The sequence below is a fragment of the Centroberyx gerrardi genome, chromosome 6, assembly GCF_048128805.1.
Source record: "Centroberyx gerrardi isolate f3 chromosome 6, fCenGer3.hap1.cur.20231027, whole genome shotgun sequence".
NCBI classification, from domain to species: Eukaryota; Metazoa; Chordata; class Actinopteri; order Beryciformes; family Berycidae; genus Centroberyx; species Centroberyx gerrardi.
In genome coordinates, this window is record NC_136002.1 from 24081482 (window position 1) to 24093722 (window position 12241).

At 41.4% G+C, this 12241-nt stretch overlaps 1 protein-coding gene across 1 annotated transcript; it reads left to right on the forward strand.

The window, feature by feature from the left end:
* Positions 1–315: 315 nt before the first annotated feature.
* On the forward strand, positions 316–11394 carry apbb1 (amyloid beta (A4) precursor protein-binding, family B, member 1 (Fe65)). Its single transcript, XM_071925354.2, has 14 exons — positions 316–434; positions 1083–1742; positions 1906–2111; positions 2196–2255; positions 3057–3133; positions 3231–3297; positions 3711–3857; positions 4958–5085; positions 6142–6256; positions 6387–6471; positions 6586–6666; positions 6853–6968; positions 8083–8259; positions 8507–11394. The coding sequence occupies exons 2-14, from the start codon at positions 1106–1108 to the stop codon at positions 8660–8662; spliced, it is 2052 nt and encodes a 683-aa protein (XP_071781455.1). The 5' UTR covers positions 316–434; positions 1083–1105; the 3' UTR covers positions 8663–11394.
* Positions 11395–12241: the final 847 nt, after the last annotated feature.

Below are 12241 nucleotides of genomic sequence, written 5' to 3' on the forward strand. Positions count from 1 at the left end.
CAATGGAGGGTAAACCCACAAACTGCATTTATACTATAACTTAAGTAGTATCAAACTAAGTTATATGGAGATAGGGCTTTTAGGAGGGAGGTATAAGTTAATGTTCTACTGGAAATATAATAGATTATTGGTAATATTGGTGGCCTTGTGATCGCAGACTGGAGGTCATAGTATATACCCACCTTTTTATTTACTACTACATCCAGTAAACATGGCCACCATGTTCAACAGGAGTGGGATGTTGCTCCTATCCCCGAGTGGCACCAGTGTGGCACTGGCTGTGACGAATCCGTGACGCAGATTCATCCTCCATCACTAGACGAGCCCACTGGCAGCAAACACCACCTAGAAACCAAGCGAGCTTCCTCGATTTATGGAAATATGTAGCTGATACAAGCGGGTGTATCTCGAAAATAGGGGGATTGACAGAGCTGGTAAGTTGACATTCTTAACATTATCACTAGAAATCGCTGTCACCGCCATCGCTTTGGTTTTCCTGCTTGGAAGTTTTACAGTAGCTAGCGAGCTAACATTTAGCTGGGATGACGACGGTGATGATGGCGGATGGTGCCCGTTATTTCCAGCTGAGGCGAACCCAGCCGATATATTTCATTGAATTTTACTGCTCGGTATGTTGTTAAAATCAGATGTTTAGTTGTTAACCATCTGACTGAATAGATTACGGCGCATTTAGCTTATGACTCGATAGACATTGTCCTTAATATCAAAACAGAAAAAGGTCGTGGTGGCAAATGCAGCACGAAGCTGCAGAAGTACGTTCCGTATTCGGCCAGAAAACGTAGCTACAGTACTGCGACAACCGGAAGAGACGAATAAGAAACTAACTTCGGTGTCGAGAACCGAGCTGCTAATCGCTGTGGCATCGAGCTAACGTTAGCGTTTGGTTGCAGTTGTGACTTAACTGTTCTGACTTTACACGGTCCCAGATAGCTAATATAAGTATTGTTTCTCCAGCTGTATTGCAATTTAGTTCAAACAGGCCAGTATAACCTCGATTATTAAATCGTCGCCAGTTAGCTAGCCAGCTAACGCTAATAAATCTCAACCTCTTTCTCCCTCAGAGCTGTTAAATGGTAACGTTACCATGGGTGGCCATGACGATGATGATATGTCATATGTAGTAAATAAACAAAAGCAAGATGAAGAGCTGAAGAACAAGCTGAATGAAAGCAGCCATTGGGGCGAGCAGGACTCCACTGGCAACAATGCCAAATGGGTCAAGGAAGGCCAGAACCAGCTGCGGAAAGTAGCTGAGAACCAGCAGGACCAGGACCACAACTGCAATATCAACCAGAATGGGAACAAGGAGGATTTCCCTCATCAGAACACCACTCAGGAAGAACAACAGGGAAACGAGGAGCAGACAAAGTCTCCCAAAACAGCAATGACCCCGGGCCTCAATGATGAGGAGTCCAAGAACATCCTTAATGAGCCACTACTTATTGACACTCTGGAGTCTGCAGAAGAGAAAGAGCGAGAGGAAGATGACAAAGAGAAGGAGGAGAAATCAGAGGGAGATGAGGAGACATCAAGTATTGCCAGAGAAGAGACAGAGGCAGAGGAAACGAGTGACCTGGAGTCTCAGAAAGAGGGTGGCGTTGCGGGCAGGAACGCCTGTCTCCTGTTCTCCAATGTGAACGGCACACCAAGTGATGAAGAGGCCAGCTGGCCCGCGCTGTCTCAGGACAACACAGCTGACAGCTCTCCAAATGGTAACAGAGGTAAGAGGAACTACATGGATTTTATATGTAGGTGTTTGAAAATTGCTCACCATTATCTAACCTAATGTTCTCTGTTTTATTCACAGCCAGAGTGGTATTCATTTTCTGTTACAACCAGATACTGAGTACAATTTTAACTTCTCCTTTGCTCTTTGCCTCTCAGAATCGTTCTGGGATTCCAATGCCTTTGAGACGGACACAGACCTGCCCTCAGGCTGGATGCGAGTGCGAGACACATCAGGCACCTACTACTGGCACATCCCCACAGGCACCACCCAGTGGGAGCCTCCGTCACCCCTGGGTAAAGTTGGCGACTCCATAATGTCCTCCAGTATGTCCCTGGAGACTACACCCTGCGAGGAGGCTGAGGTGAGGTCAAACACACGTTTTGCTCGCACATGCACACCGGCACATGTTTCTGTAGCCAATAATGTCTTCTGTTACATTTCCTAGGAATCTTGGGCTCAACTTTCCAACCCAGATGAAGCAGCTGGTGATGGGGAACTGTGGAAAGTAAGTCTTACAAAAATGTAAAATAGCCTACTTGAGATAAACAGGAGAAATTGTAATTAAAATACTAGTCGGTTAAACAAATGACCAATTTACCTGCCAATAATCCAACATTTTCAGTGTTTCTCACTAATTTCAAATGTGTTTTTAAAAGGTTACCAGTTATATTGATTTCAGAACCTGCTTCTTTGTCTCTCATTGTGCATGGAAATGCTCAACCGTAGAATAATAAGTGCTGAAAAATAAAAATGAAAAATGATGAAACTATGATACTTTAGGGTAAAAATTAATTTGACATTTGAAAATGGGGATCTCTGAGAAATGCCTAGTGGGCTTCTCTATCCCAGCAGCTGTTGAATAGACGTTTTGCAAATAATTGCAGGCTACTGATATGTGCCGTCCTGTGGTAAATTTAATGTCAAGCCCTTAAAATCCTCTTGCTCATCACTATGTGAATGGTGCTGAGTAAATGTCACTGAACTGTCAGTTACGTCTTTTCTGGCATTAGATCATTTTTAGACTGATCCAGTGCTTCTGAAACTGTGGGTCAGTACCCCAGAATGGCTCACAGGCACATGTGTGGTGTTTTCCACGCTTGACAAGAGTAATATATTATTTTCATCAGCTAGGCCCACTGGCTAAGTGGTGAAATGTCTCGCTCTCACCCTAGGCTGCAAAACTTATGAGAGCTCTTGGACCAGTCAGTTAGTTGATATCTTTTGGCTGAAACGCTTTGAGCTAAGTTGCAATTTTGATTTCTAACTCATCACTATTTCTTTTTCTTCTATTGTGTCCCCTTTGCAGGAGGGGGAGGTGGCTTCTGACCAAAGCCTGAAGGAGTTTGAAGGGGCAACTCTACGCTATGCATCCATCAACCTGAAGTAGGTGGTGGTGAAGCTATTTACATGCAGGTCTTTATAGTCGGTTTTATATTTTCAGCTGTTCTCATCCTGTCTCTCTCTCTCTCTGTCATTGTAGCTACAATTGCTCCCAGTCGGAGGAGGAAGAAAAGCTTGCTCCACTCTGCACAGACTTAGAAACTAAGGTAAATCAATGTTTCCTGTTGAACTTATTGAAGATGTGGGGAGTGAGGTTAATTTTGTTTCTGAGACCGAGGCTAGCTCTTGGACACATTTCAGGATCAGTTCCAGTCAGTCTTTGCTGTTTGTTTTTGGATATTATGGAATGGATATTTCCTCTCATTTGGATATATTTAGATAATTGTGCTTTCAGTTATATGTGAGCCAACACAGCTAAATGAATATAAAAGAAAACCTGGGTACGTTCACCAACACTAACTGACTCACTGAAATAGGCGATCCCAAAAGGAAGTGGGCAGTCTGTTGGCGCGGCTTTCTGTCAACAAACCTCAAACTCTCCGCCCTTTCCTAACTGGATTGTTTTCCGCCGCCCCGGTTCAGTCCTGTGTTAATATGTGGCCTATTTGTGCTATTCCAGTGTTTTGCAGTGCGCTCCCTGGGCTGGGTAGAGATGTCTGAGGAGGACATGGCACCGGGGAAGAGCAGTGTTGCTGTCAACAACTGCATCAGGCAGCTCTCTTATCACAAACACAACCTTCACGACACTGCCGGTATCTGGGGAGAGGTGAGGATTCCATCGCACCGCATAAGAAGTTGACTGACGATTCCTGTCTGCGTGAAGTTTGATTTGCTTCTCAGAGCCTCCTTATAAAGTTGGCAGCTCAACAGAATATTAAACCATTATCTCAAGTGGTTCCTGAAGTATTACTCATGACTTCAGGCATCATGACCCCATTTACACCTGGTATTAAAATACGATCTGTATCCAGATATGTTATCATGAACAATCTGATCACGCCCTTTGCATTTACACCTGGTATTTATATGTGTTCTTGTTGCATTCTGTCTGCATTGTGAATAGATCAGATTTTTGGCACGCACTATGCAAAGCAGATGAGTAGGTGGGGAGGAGGCATTGTCAACTAGAACAAACATGGCAGGTTTAGGGTCATTAGACGCGATCTGTACAGTCTGGATTTATGTTTCATTTGAGGCGGAAAGGCTCGTCTTTTACGACTCTTTCATAGGAGGCAGCAGAAACAACGACCGGTCGTTTTTGCAGCACTAGTAGTATGTAAACCTTGCAGCTGCTGTGAAGGCTGCTACAATGACTGCTTCACTATATGGCTGAGGGAAAGGAGCGATGACTGGTGGGAGCAGATGGTGGTCGAGTGGATTTCAAACTTCAGAGAGTCATGACGTTGTTATCCCCTGGACGGTATTTTCTCACAAATGCGATCGCATGTATGTACGGATTGCATTTATACCTGGCTGGCTGTGGCTGAGATCCGATCACATTCTAATCACAATGCATGCTGTGTGCATTTTCACCTTGCATAAACATGCGTTTTTCCTTATCCAGATAAGTTACCCAGATACAGATCTCATTTCAATACCAGGTGTAAATGGGGTGCATGATTATGTGATTATCTCTTCAGCTTTAGTTTCAAGCTGTTCTGAAATGATTCCTTGGCTAATGTCGTATTAGAGTAATAAGGAATTGCCAGTAGTAAAGATTTGAATGTTGTTTACAACCAAATAGTAATAATGGGTATTGGCATGCATAAAGAGCTTTACCTATTTCTAGTTCACAAATTACTCTGTTGCATAAGGTTTTCTAAGCCAGACTGCTCATTGTTAGAGTGTGTGTATCTGCTTTGACAGGGAAAGGATATGCTGATGGTCCTGGAGAATGACACCATGAACTTGATTGACCCACTGGGCCAGACTCTGTTGCATGCTCAGCCCATCGCCAGCATCCGTGTGTGGGGTGTAGGCAGAGACAATGGCAGGTCAGTATCCACAGTGCAAGACAAAAAAAGATGTGTTTTATGTGCCAAACTCTTAATGTGCTTGAAAGAAAACATGCTTCAAAAAGGCTTTGTTTTTGTATTTAAGGAAGCAGTAAGCTTCACTTTGGCTGGTTGCATTTTTCCCATGTAATAGTACTTTTTTGTGGTCTAGAAGCATGACCACATATCATTCACTTGACATGAAGGAAAATAACCTTTATGGGTTTTTAATTCACAGTTCAAAGTTTTGTAGTTTCTACAAGAGGATCTTCTATCAAAACATATTTTTCTAATGACTTCAAACCAAAACTCATCAATCAAAGGGAACAAGGGCTTAAAATGTTTGTTTCAGAAAATTGTTTCCTTCTGCTTCCTTGGGTATGAATAACTGAAAACAGTCACTTAGGACTATTCTAGTAACAGCTGCTTGAGTGTGAATTTACACCATAAGTGGAGATATTGGCTATAGTAACTCTGGTTATGCTTGTCATTTTATAAATATCCTAAAGTATTCCTAATATGTATCAGGACAGACGGTCTTTGTCTCACACTTCTGACTGTTGCACCATAATCCTGCTGAATTTGCACCCAGCGGTTATTTTTGCCATTTTAAGTAATGCACAGACAGCTGTGGCAGTCATTATGACTCATAGCAGAGGCTTGGCATTCCTTAAGAAATCCCTTTTGGCAATCCCAACATAGTCTATCCCTGGTGAAGTACTGCCCTCTGCTGGATTGTTTGGAGTATTACAGATCTTCATAAAAAACACCATCCTGACATTTCCTGATTTTTCCTCTGATGTGTTTCTTAAAATGTTTCCTGCGACAGTGTATTCTAACAAACATATTTTTTCTTCCATGCTGCATTTTCCATCCTGAACAGGGAAAGGTATACTTCAATGATTATTATGCCTAGACGTTTTGTCAAATGTTTGTCACATGTATGTGGTGTCTGTACTAGTATGTGTATTATGATGTGCCCCTACGCATATTTCTGTCTGATACTCATGTTGCTGTATGTGAATATGGTTTGTGTTCATTTTATTTCACCTACAGAGATTTTGCTTATGTGGCTCGAGACAACCTGACCCAAGTTCTGAAATGTCACGTTTTCCGCTGCGACTCGCCTGCCAAGAACATTGCCACCAGCCTGCATGAGATGTGCTCAAAGGTCAGACCCCATGCTCATTGTGAATTCTGCGTGATTATGTATTCATGAAAATGCCTCGATTCATCATCAAGCATTCATAATCGTCACCTTACTGAATTTTCACCTTTTTTCACCTCCAATCCAACTTCAGATAATGATAGAGAGAAAGGCGGCCAAGCCAGGAGTGAGCAGGCTCAACTCTGACCCCTGTAATCCTATGGGCATCCCTGTTGAAGGTATAGCAATGCTTTTAGGAGCATAAATGTTTTTAATGTTCATAATATTAAGTAAGTACTGTATTTGTGAACATATGTGAAAATACATTACTTAATCCTACTATCTTTTACCAGAGTTTCCTGCTCCAAAAAATGAACTCTTCCAGCGCTTCCATGTTTATTACCTTGGTAATGAGACTGTGGCCAAGCCAGTAGGTAAGGACTGCATGGATAAGAAAAACCCTTCAGAGATGTAATGGTTTAAGTGAACAATGTTCCTTGAAATGCCACTATGCTTTCCATGTCCTAATCATGACAATGATTTGCAACCCAATTAACCCATAGGTTAATTTGTTTTGTCATGTTTTTTTTTTTTTTTTGTGTCTCCTATGCATTTCTCAGGTATGGACACAATCAATGATGCGCTTGAGGCAGCAATGAATGGCAAAGATAAACATGACTGGACTCCTGTCTTTGTTAATGTCGCTCCAGCCACTCTTACAATACTTTCAAGACAGGTGAGGCACTAAAATCTCAACATGACATGGACTTTGGGTGGGTGATATAATTGTCACTGGTTAAAACTGCATTGTGTGACCCATGCATTTTCAATCATAAGTTTCGCCATAACTGTTTACATTACCTGCTTACACGCACCTTTTACTGTGTAGCTTAACTTAGTAACCCATGTCTCACAAAAACATTCAACCAATGCTGTCCTTTATGGTAGTCGTTCAAAAAGGTAAAACTAGATTGGATATATTCTTACTGCGATGGACATGTCCCTGTTTTTCTCTGTTGGAGACTTCACGTTTACTTCCAGACGGGGAAGATTAGTTTTGCGTACTACTTTTATAAACAAAGAACTGGACATAGCTTAGTCGGAGAGGCGGTGGAAGAAGAATATGTTTGTAAAAAAGATTCTACTGCCGCTGTTTGGAATGGCTTCAGATTAGCTGAGTCCGTCACTGCTCACAGCACCATCGCTCAAAACATTTTTCAAGATTGGTTCAGCAGGCGGTAACATAACAATCCAGTTTAGTCATCGCTGAAGGAAGCACACAAAAGAACATGCTGAAAGCTTAAAATTGCGTGGCTCAACATGTTGCTTGAATGCATCGTTGTGAACAGTCAAAGGGACTCTGCTAGCCAAGTCATTTGAGAGAAGCGCACCATATGAAATGAAAAGCAAATGATGGCAAGACATAATGGATGCAGTAACGTTTTATCTCTGAAAGAACATGGTTCCTATGAAAACAGTAGAAAATGAAGGCTTCAAAAAAATCGCTAAACTCAAACAACTCAATTTGATAAGCTCAAATTTTATATCATTTTTTCTTGTTGGCCTATACTTTCTGTAAAGACTGCAAATGGAGTACTGTAGTGTTGCCAGTTTGGGGGGATGGGGTACTTTTCAGGAACTTGTAGCCAAGCCTTAGAAAAGTAAAATAAAAAATATTATGTTGCACATTGTGAATCGTGAAAATGTCTGAAATTAATATATTTTGTATCCATATTGCCCACCCTTAACATGAGTGGCAGTGTCCCAAAAGCCATGTCACATAAAAATATTAAAATTATTTAACAGTGAGTGCTTTCTTCTTACTGTATCGTTTGTATTTCTAACCCCAGACTGAGGAGGTGCTGTCAGAGTGCAGGGTGCGGTTCCTGTCTTTCATGGGTGTGGGGAAGGATGTCCACAGCTTTGCTTTCATCATGGCTGAAGGCCCCAGGGATTTCATCTGTCACATGTTCTGGTGTGAGCCCAATGCCGCCAGTCTGAGCGAGGCCGTACAGGCCGCCTGCATGGTGAGTCATAAACAAATCCATGGGATGAAAGGCATGTAAACAGAGAGATGAAAAGATGGGCTGGAGATGTAAATTACTTACAAATGACTGTGTTCTCTGAAGGAGACGCTTGAGAGATGTATATCGCTTGTGTAATAATTCTGACAAGTGGTTCCTTGTGGTTTCACATGCACAGTCCAGTATTGGGGCTTTGATCTCGTGTTTCTTAGGCCTGTGTTAATGTTCTGTCGATGGTTTCTGTCAATAGCTTCGCTACCAGAAATGTTTGGATGCACGTCCCCCTAGCCTGGGCTCCTGCCTGCCCACGCCTCCTGCCGACTCTGTGGCTCGACGGGTCAAGAAGGGGGTGCAGAGTCTGCTGGGAAGCTTCAAGAGCTACAGGTCAGGCTCTCAGTCCCCTTGAGGAGGAGAGGAGATGAATCACAACCCAATAAGCACCAGGTCCATCACAACAGCCCCTTCTCACTCCTAAGTCTCCCTATCTCTTCTCGTCCTCCTGCTCACTGTTTCGCCTTACAACCCTTTCACTTGTCTAGTCACTAGTCTAGTGCGTGGAGTTGCTACTGGGGAAAATGTGTGACTGCAAAGATTGCTTTTATTTTCTTTTTATCTTTTGCTTTTTATAACTGTAATTATCTTTAGATCTCAACTCCAAATGAATGAGCCCTGGCACCTATCTTTTTTCTTTGCTGGGATTCTTTCTGTGAGTCTAACTATTTTTGTGTTTTAACAGAAACCATGCTAGGAATGTTGGATATGGATGTAATATATTTTACAAGCAAAAATTAGAATTTGCTTGACAAAGAGGTTGCTAGATTCCCTCACAGAAATGGGCTCTTTCCCTTTTCCTCTTCAGTGCAATTATCGTACTCAAACACTCCTCCTCCTCCTCCTTTTCTACTGTCTAAAGAAGGTAGTACAATCGCTGTCAGGCAGAATGTGGAGTATCCTAATATTGATTTTCTAATCCATCATTACACCTCTCAGTCTGCCCAACCTAGGTTGTAATACTAGCCCTGTAGGAGCCTAAGAAGTGTGCCGCATAGTTGTATGTCCCCAACCCTCCCGAATAATGTATTTTAGTCTTCCAAAGAATTGTACGATCATCTGTCACATAGTGAGCAACCACTGATTTGAGTGTAGTGGTGTTTCTCATACATTCTGCATGAACATTTGCAAGTTCAGTGCTAGTGTGCAATAATCAGATGTTCCTGTATGGTGTGGTGATAAGATGGCTGTTGGGCTGCAAGGTGATTATTCATTCACTTGAAGTGGAGGGTTTGGTTGGATTTGGTGCAAGGCTGCCGGAACAACAGTGCCACGGTGAAAATCTGGTGATGGAAATAATAGTAATAATAAATACAAACTCTGAATTTCCCATCAGAGTGAGTTACACACAGCCATTTACCACCACCACTACTGAATAGTACTGTAGAACCTCACCACAGGCTGCATGTTTTACTAGCTTAGAGTTATTGCTGCTTGCAGCAGTTTAGTGCTTAAGACCCATTAATGTATCCTAGTAGATTCTGTATGTGCTTCTGTATGGTAAGGGGAGGCTGGAGTTGATGTGGTGTTTCGTGTTTCTTAGGCATGTCACTCTAGTTAGTATCAGTGTTTATCATAAGCTAGCAGTAGGTTAGATTTCCCTGTCAGTCCCTTTAGACTGAAAAGATGAGAGCAGGTCAGTGTCTCCATTTATTTACAGTTTATGTACAGGGGAAACCTAGAGAGGATTTCTCCAATGGTTTACATTTTTCTTTTTTTTTCCTTGCCACATTTTGATCTGTTTGGGCCCTGGCCACTCCAAGTAATGTATTTTGTATTGTTTGCATACACTAAAATGTACACAATTGAGATAATTTCCGCATTAGCTCGTTAGATTTACTTTTTTATAAAGAACACATGAATTAGTCGAGTTGTATTTTATCTTTGCTATGTGTATGTATGTAATGAATATTTAGCACAATAGTAATAGTCATCTCTAACATATTAAAGATGCAGTTTGTAAGATTTTAGGTAGTCTTCACCTCTGCAGTGTCTCAGACATTGCTAGCTACCTACTTAGCATCCTCAAGTAACCTCACTATATGCACAGATAGGCAAAACTACATCAAAATGTATCTTGTTACAAATTCCAAATCCTCCCACTGCAAATGTATCAATAAAAAAAAACAATTATGAAATATTGTTGAAGAGGAATGTGTTGAAATAAAAATACATGTATATAAAATACATGATTGTATATTTAAAATATTGAAAATACAGCTTTGAAACAGTGATTTCTAAACATCCATGACCAAATAACCTTCTACCTATTGTGCTAAGATTAAGATTAAGATCTTCCCTTTGAGCCTAACTGGTGCATAACGATGTACACTGGTCTAAGAGCCCTTGTTTATCATTGAGTCTCATTTGCTTACTATCACTGTTGAGTTGTTCATAAGCTCTAGCAAGGGCTTTTTTTCACTTTCTAGATGTCTGTTGTCTATGTTTTCAAATTTTATTTTTAAATGCAAAAATACTAAAGAACATTCAGAAGTGCAAAGTACATATGTTTTTGGCACCTGCAGAATGCAAATTACAAATGCAAGTAAATGCATATTTGAAATGCATTCATCAGAAATAACTGCCATCTCTGTATACACAAGCGTGACTGATCTCTGCGAGAGAGATTTCCAAGCATAAAGCTGCATGGTGCTGTTTTTATTGTCTGACCTTGTCACCAGATTTAAAAAGCTTTGTAGAGGGGCACAGTAGCGCTCTATGATGTCTGGCCTTTCACAGAATGGTTTCATTCATGGATTCCTCTGGATGTTTGTAACATTTTAGAGATAATTGAATGCTTAAAATCTTATCAACTGCTTCTTTAAATATATGTAAGATATAAACACTAACTAAAAGTAGACTAAACTGAATTCTCATATATTACTGCCTTGTCACTCATGTGTCACTTGGAATTGTGCTCTTTTGTTTTTTTTCCTCAAAATTTTCTGTTGGTGTGTCCAGTGTCAACACTAAAGCAAGATGAGTTACGGAACATTAGCAGATTAATTTATTTCTGTTCATGTAAATTAGGTGTATAAAATGTATGTATATAAAAGTCACTGCACAATAAATGTGAACATATCATAATTGTTTGTCTTGTAGTCTTTGTCTTGTAGTCTGAAAGAGTCATTGACGGTTTGGCTGTTTTTGGCTATGTGAAGCCAGGTGAGTCTTGAAAGATTGGACTCCAAAGGGCAGTTCTGGATTAGATAGCCTGAAAACGTCTCCTTTGGTATCTGCTTGTGAAAGCATAGAAATTTTTCATTTCCAATCAATGGCTTTATCTGTCATTCCCAGCTTTTCCATTAAAATGTAAAAGAAGCCACACAACCTGCCTGGGTCCTTTTGCATATGTATTAAACCTGCTGACACTGGTTTTACCATATGTATTGACAGACGAGCCATCCAGCGCATGAACAAAATGCAAAACAACCCCGAGTCACCTGTTCAATTCCCGTCTGCACTGCTGCCCCCACCTGGTGAGTTCAAAAGTGGGGGTGGGAGGGGGTTGTAGGGCTGGTTATTGTTTCCCTGAGAGATGGCTTTGGAGATGAAAGGTACACATCAAGTGGAATCCTCTGCAGCCCCAGACTGGTAATAATGGGCTCCACGTCTCCACACGAATATCAAGACTGCCCTGCCAGCAGGATCCCAATGCAGTCGGACAGATCAAGGCCTCGGCTATAATCGGTTCCTTTTGAAGAGATAGACTGGGACCCCCACTCTAGGTGACTGATTGACTTATGTTTGTAGAGATGAAACATATCAAAGTCCACTATCCTGTTGCATCATGTGGTTCAGACATATCAGTGTCTTTTAAGGCAGAAATTGCTACATTAAAAGCCATTGTGTATGAGAAGACCTCGGCGATTTCCTGATCAACTTTCACCCTCTTTCGGCGGATTACTGAGATTATAGTTCATGTATTTATATT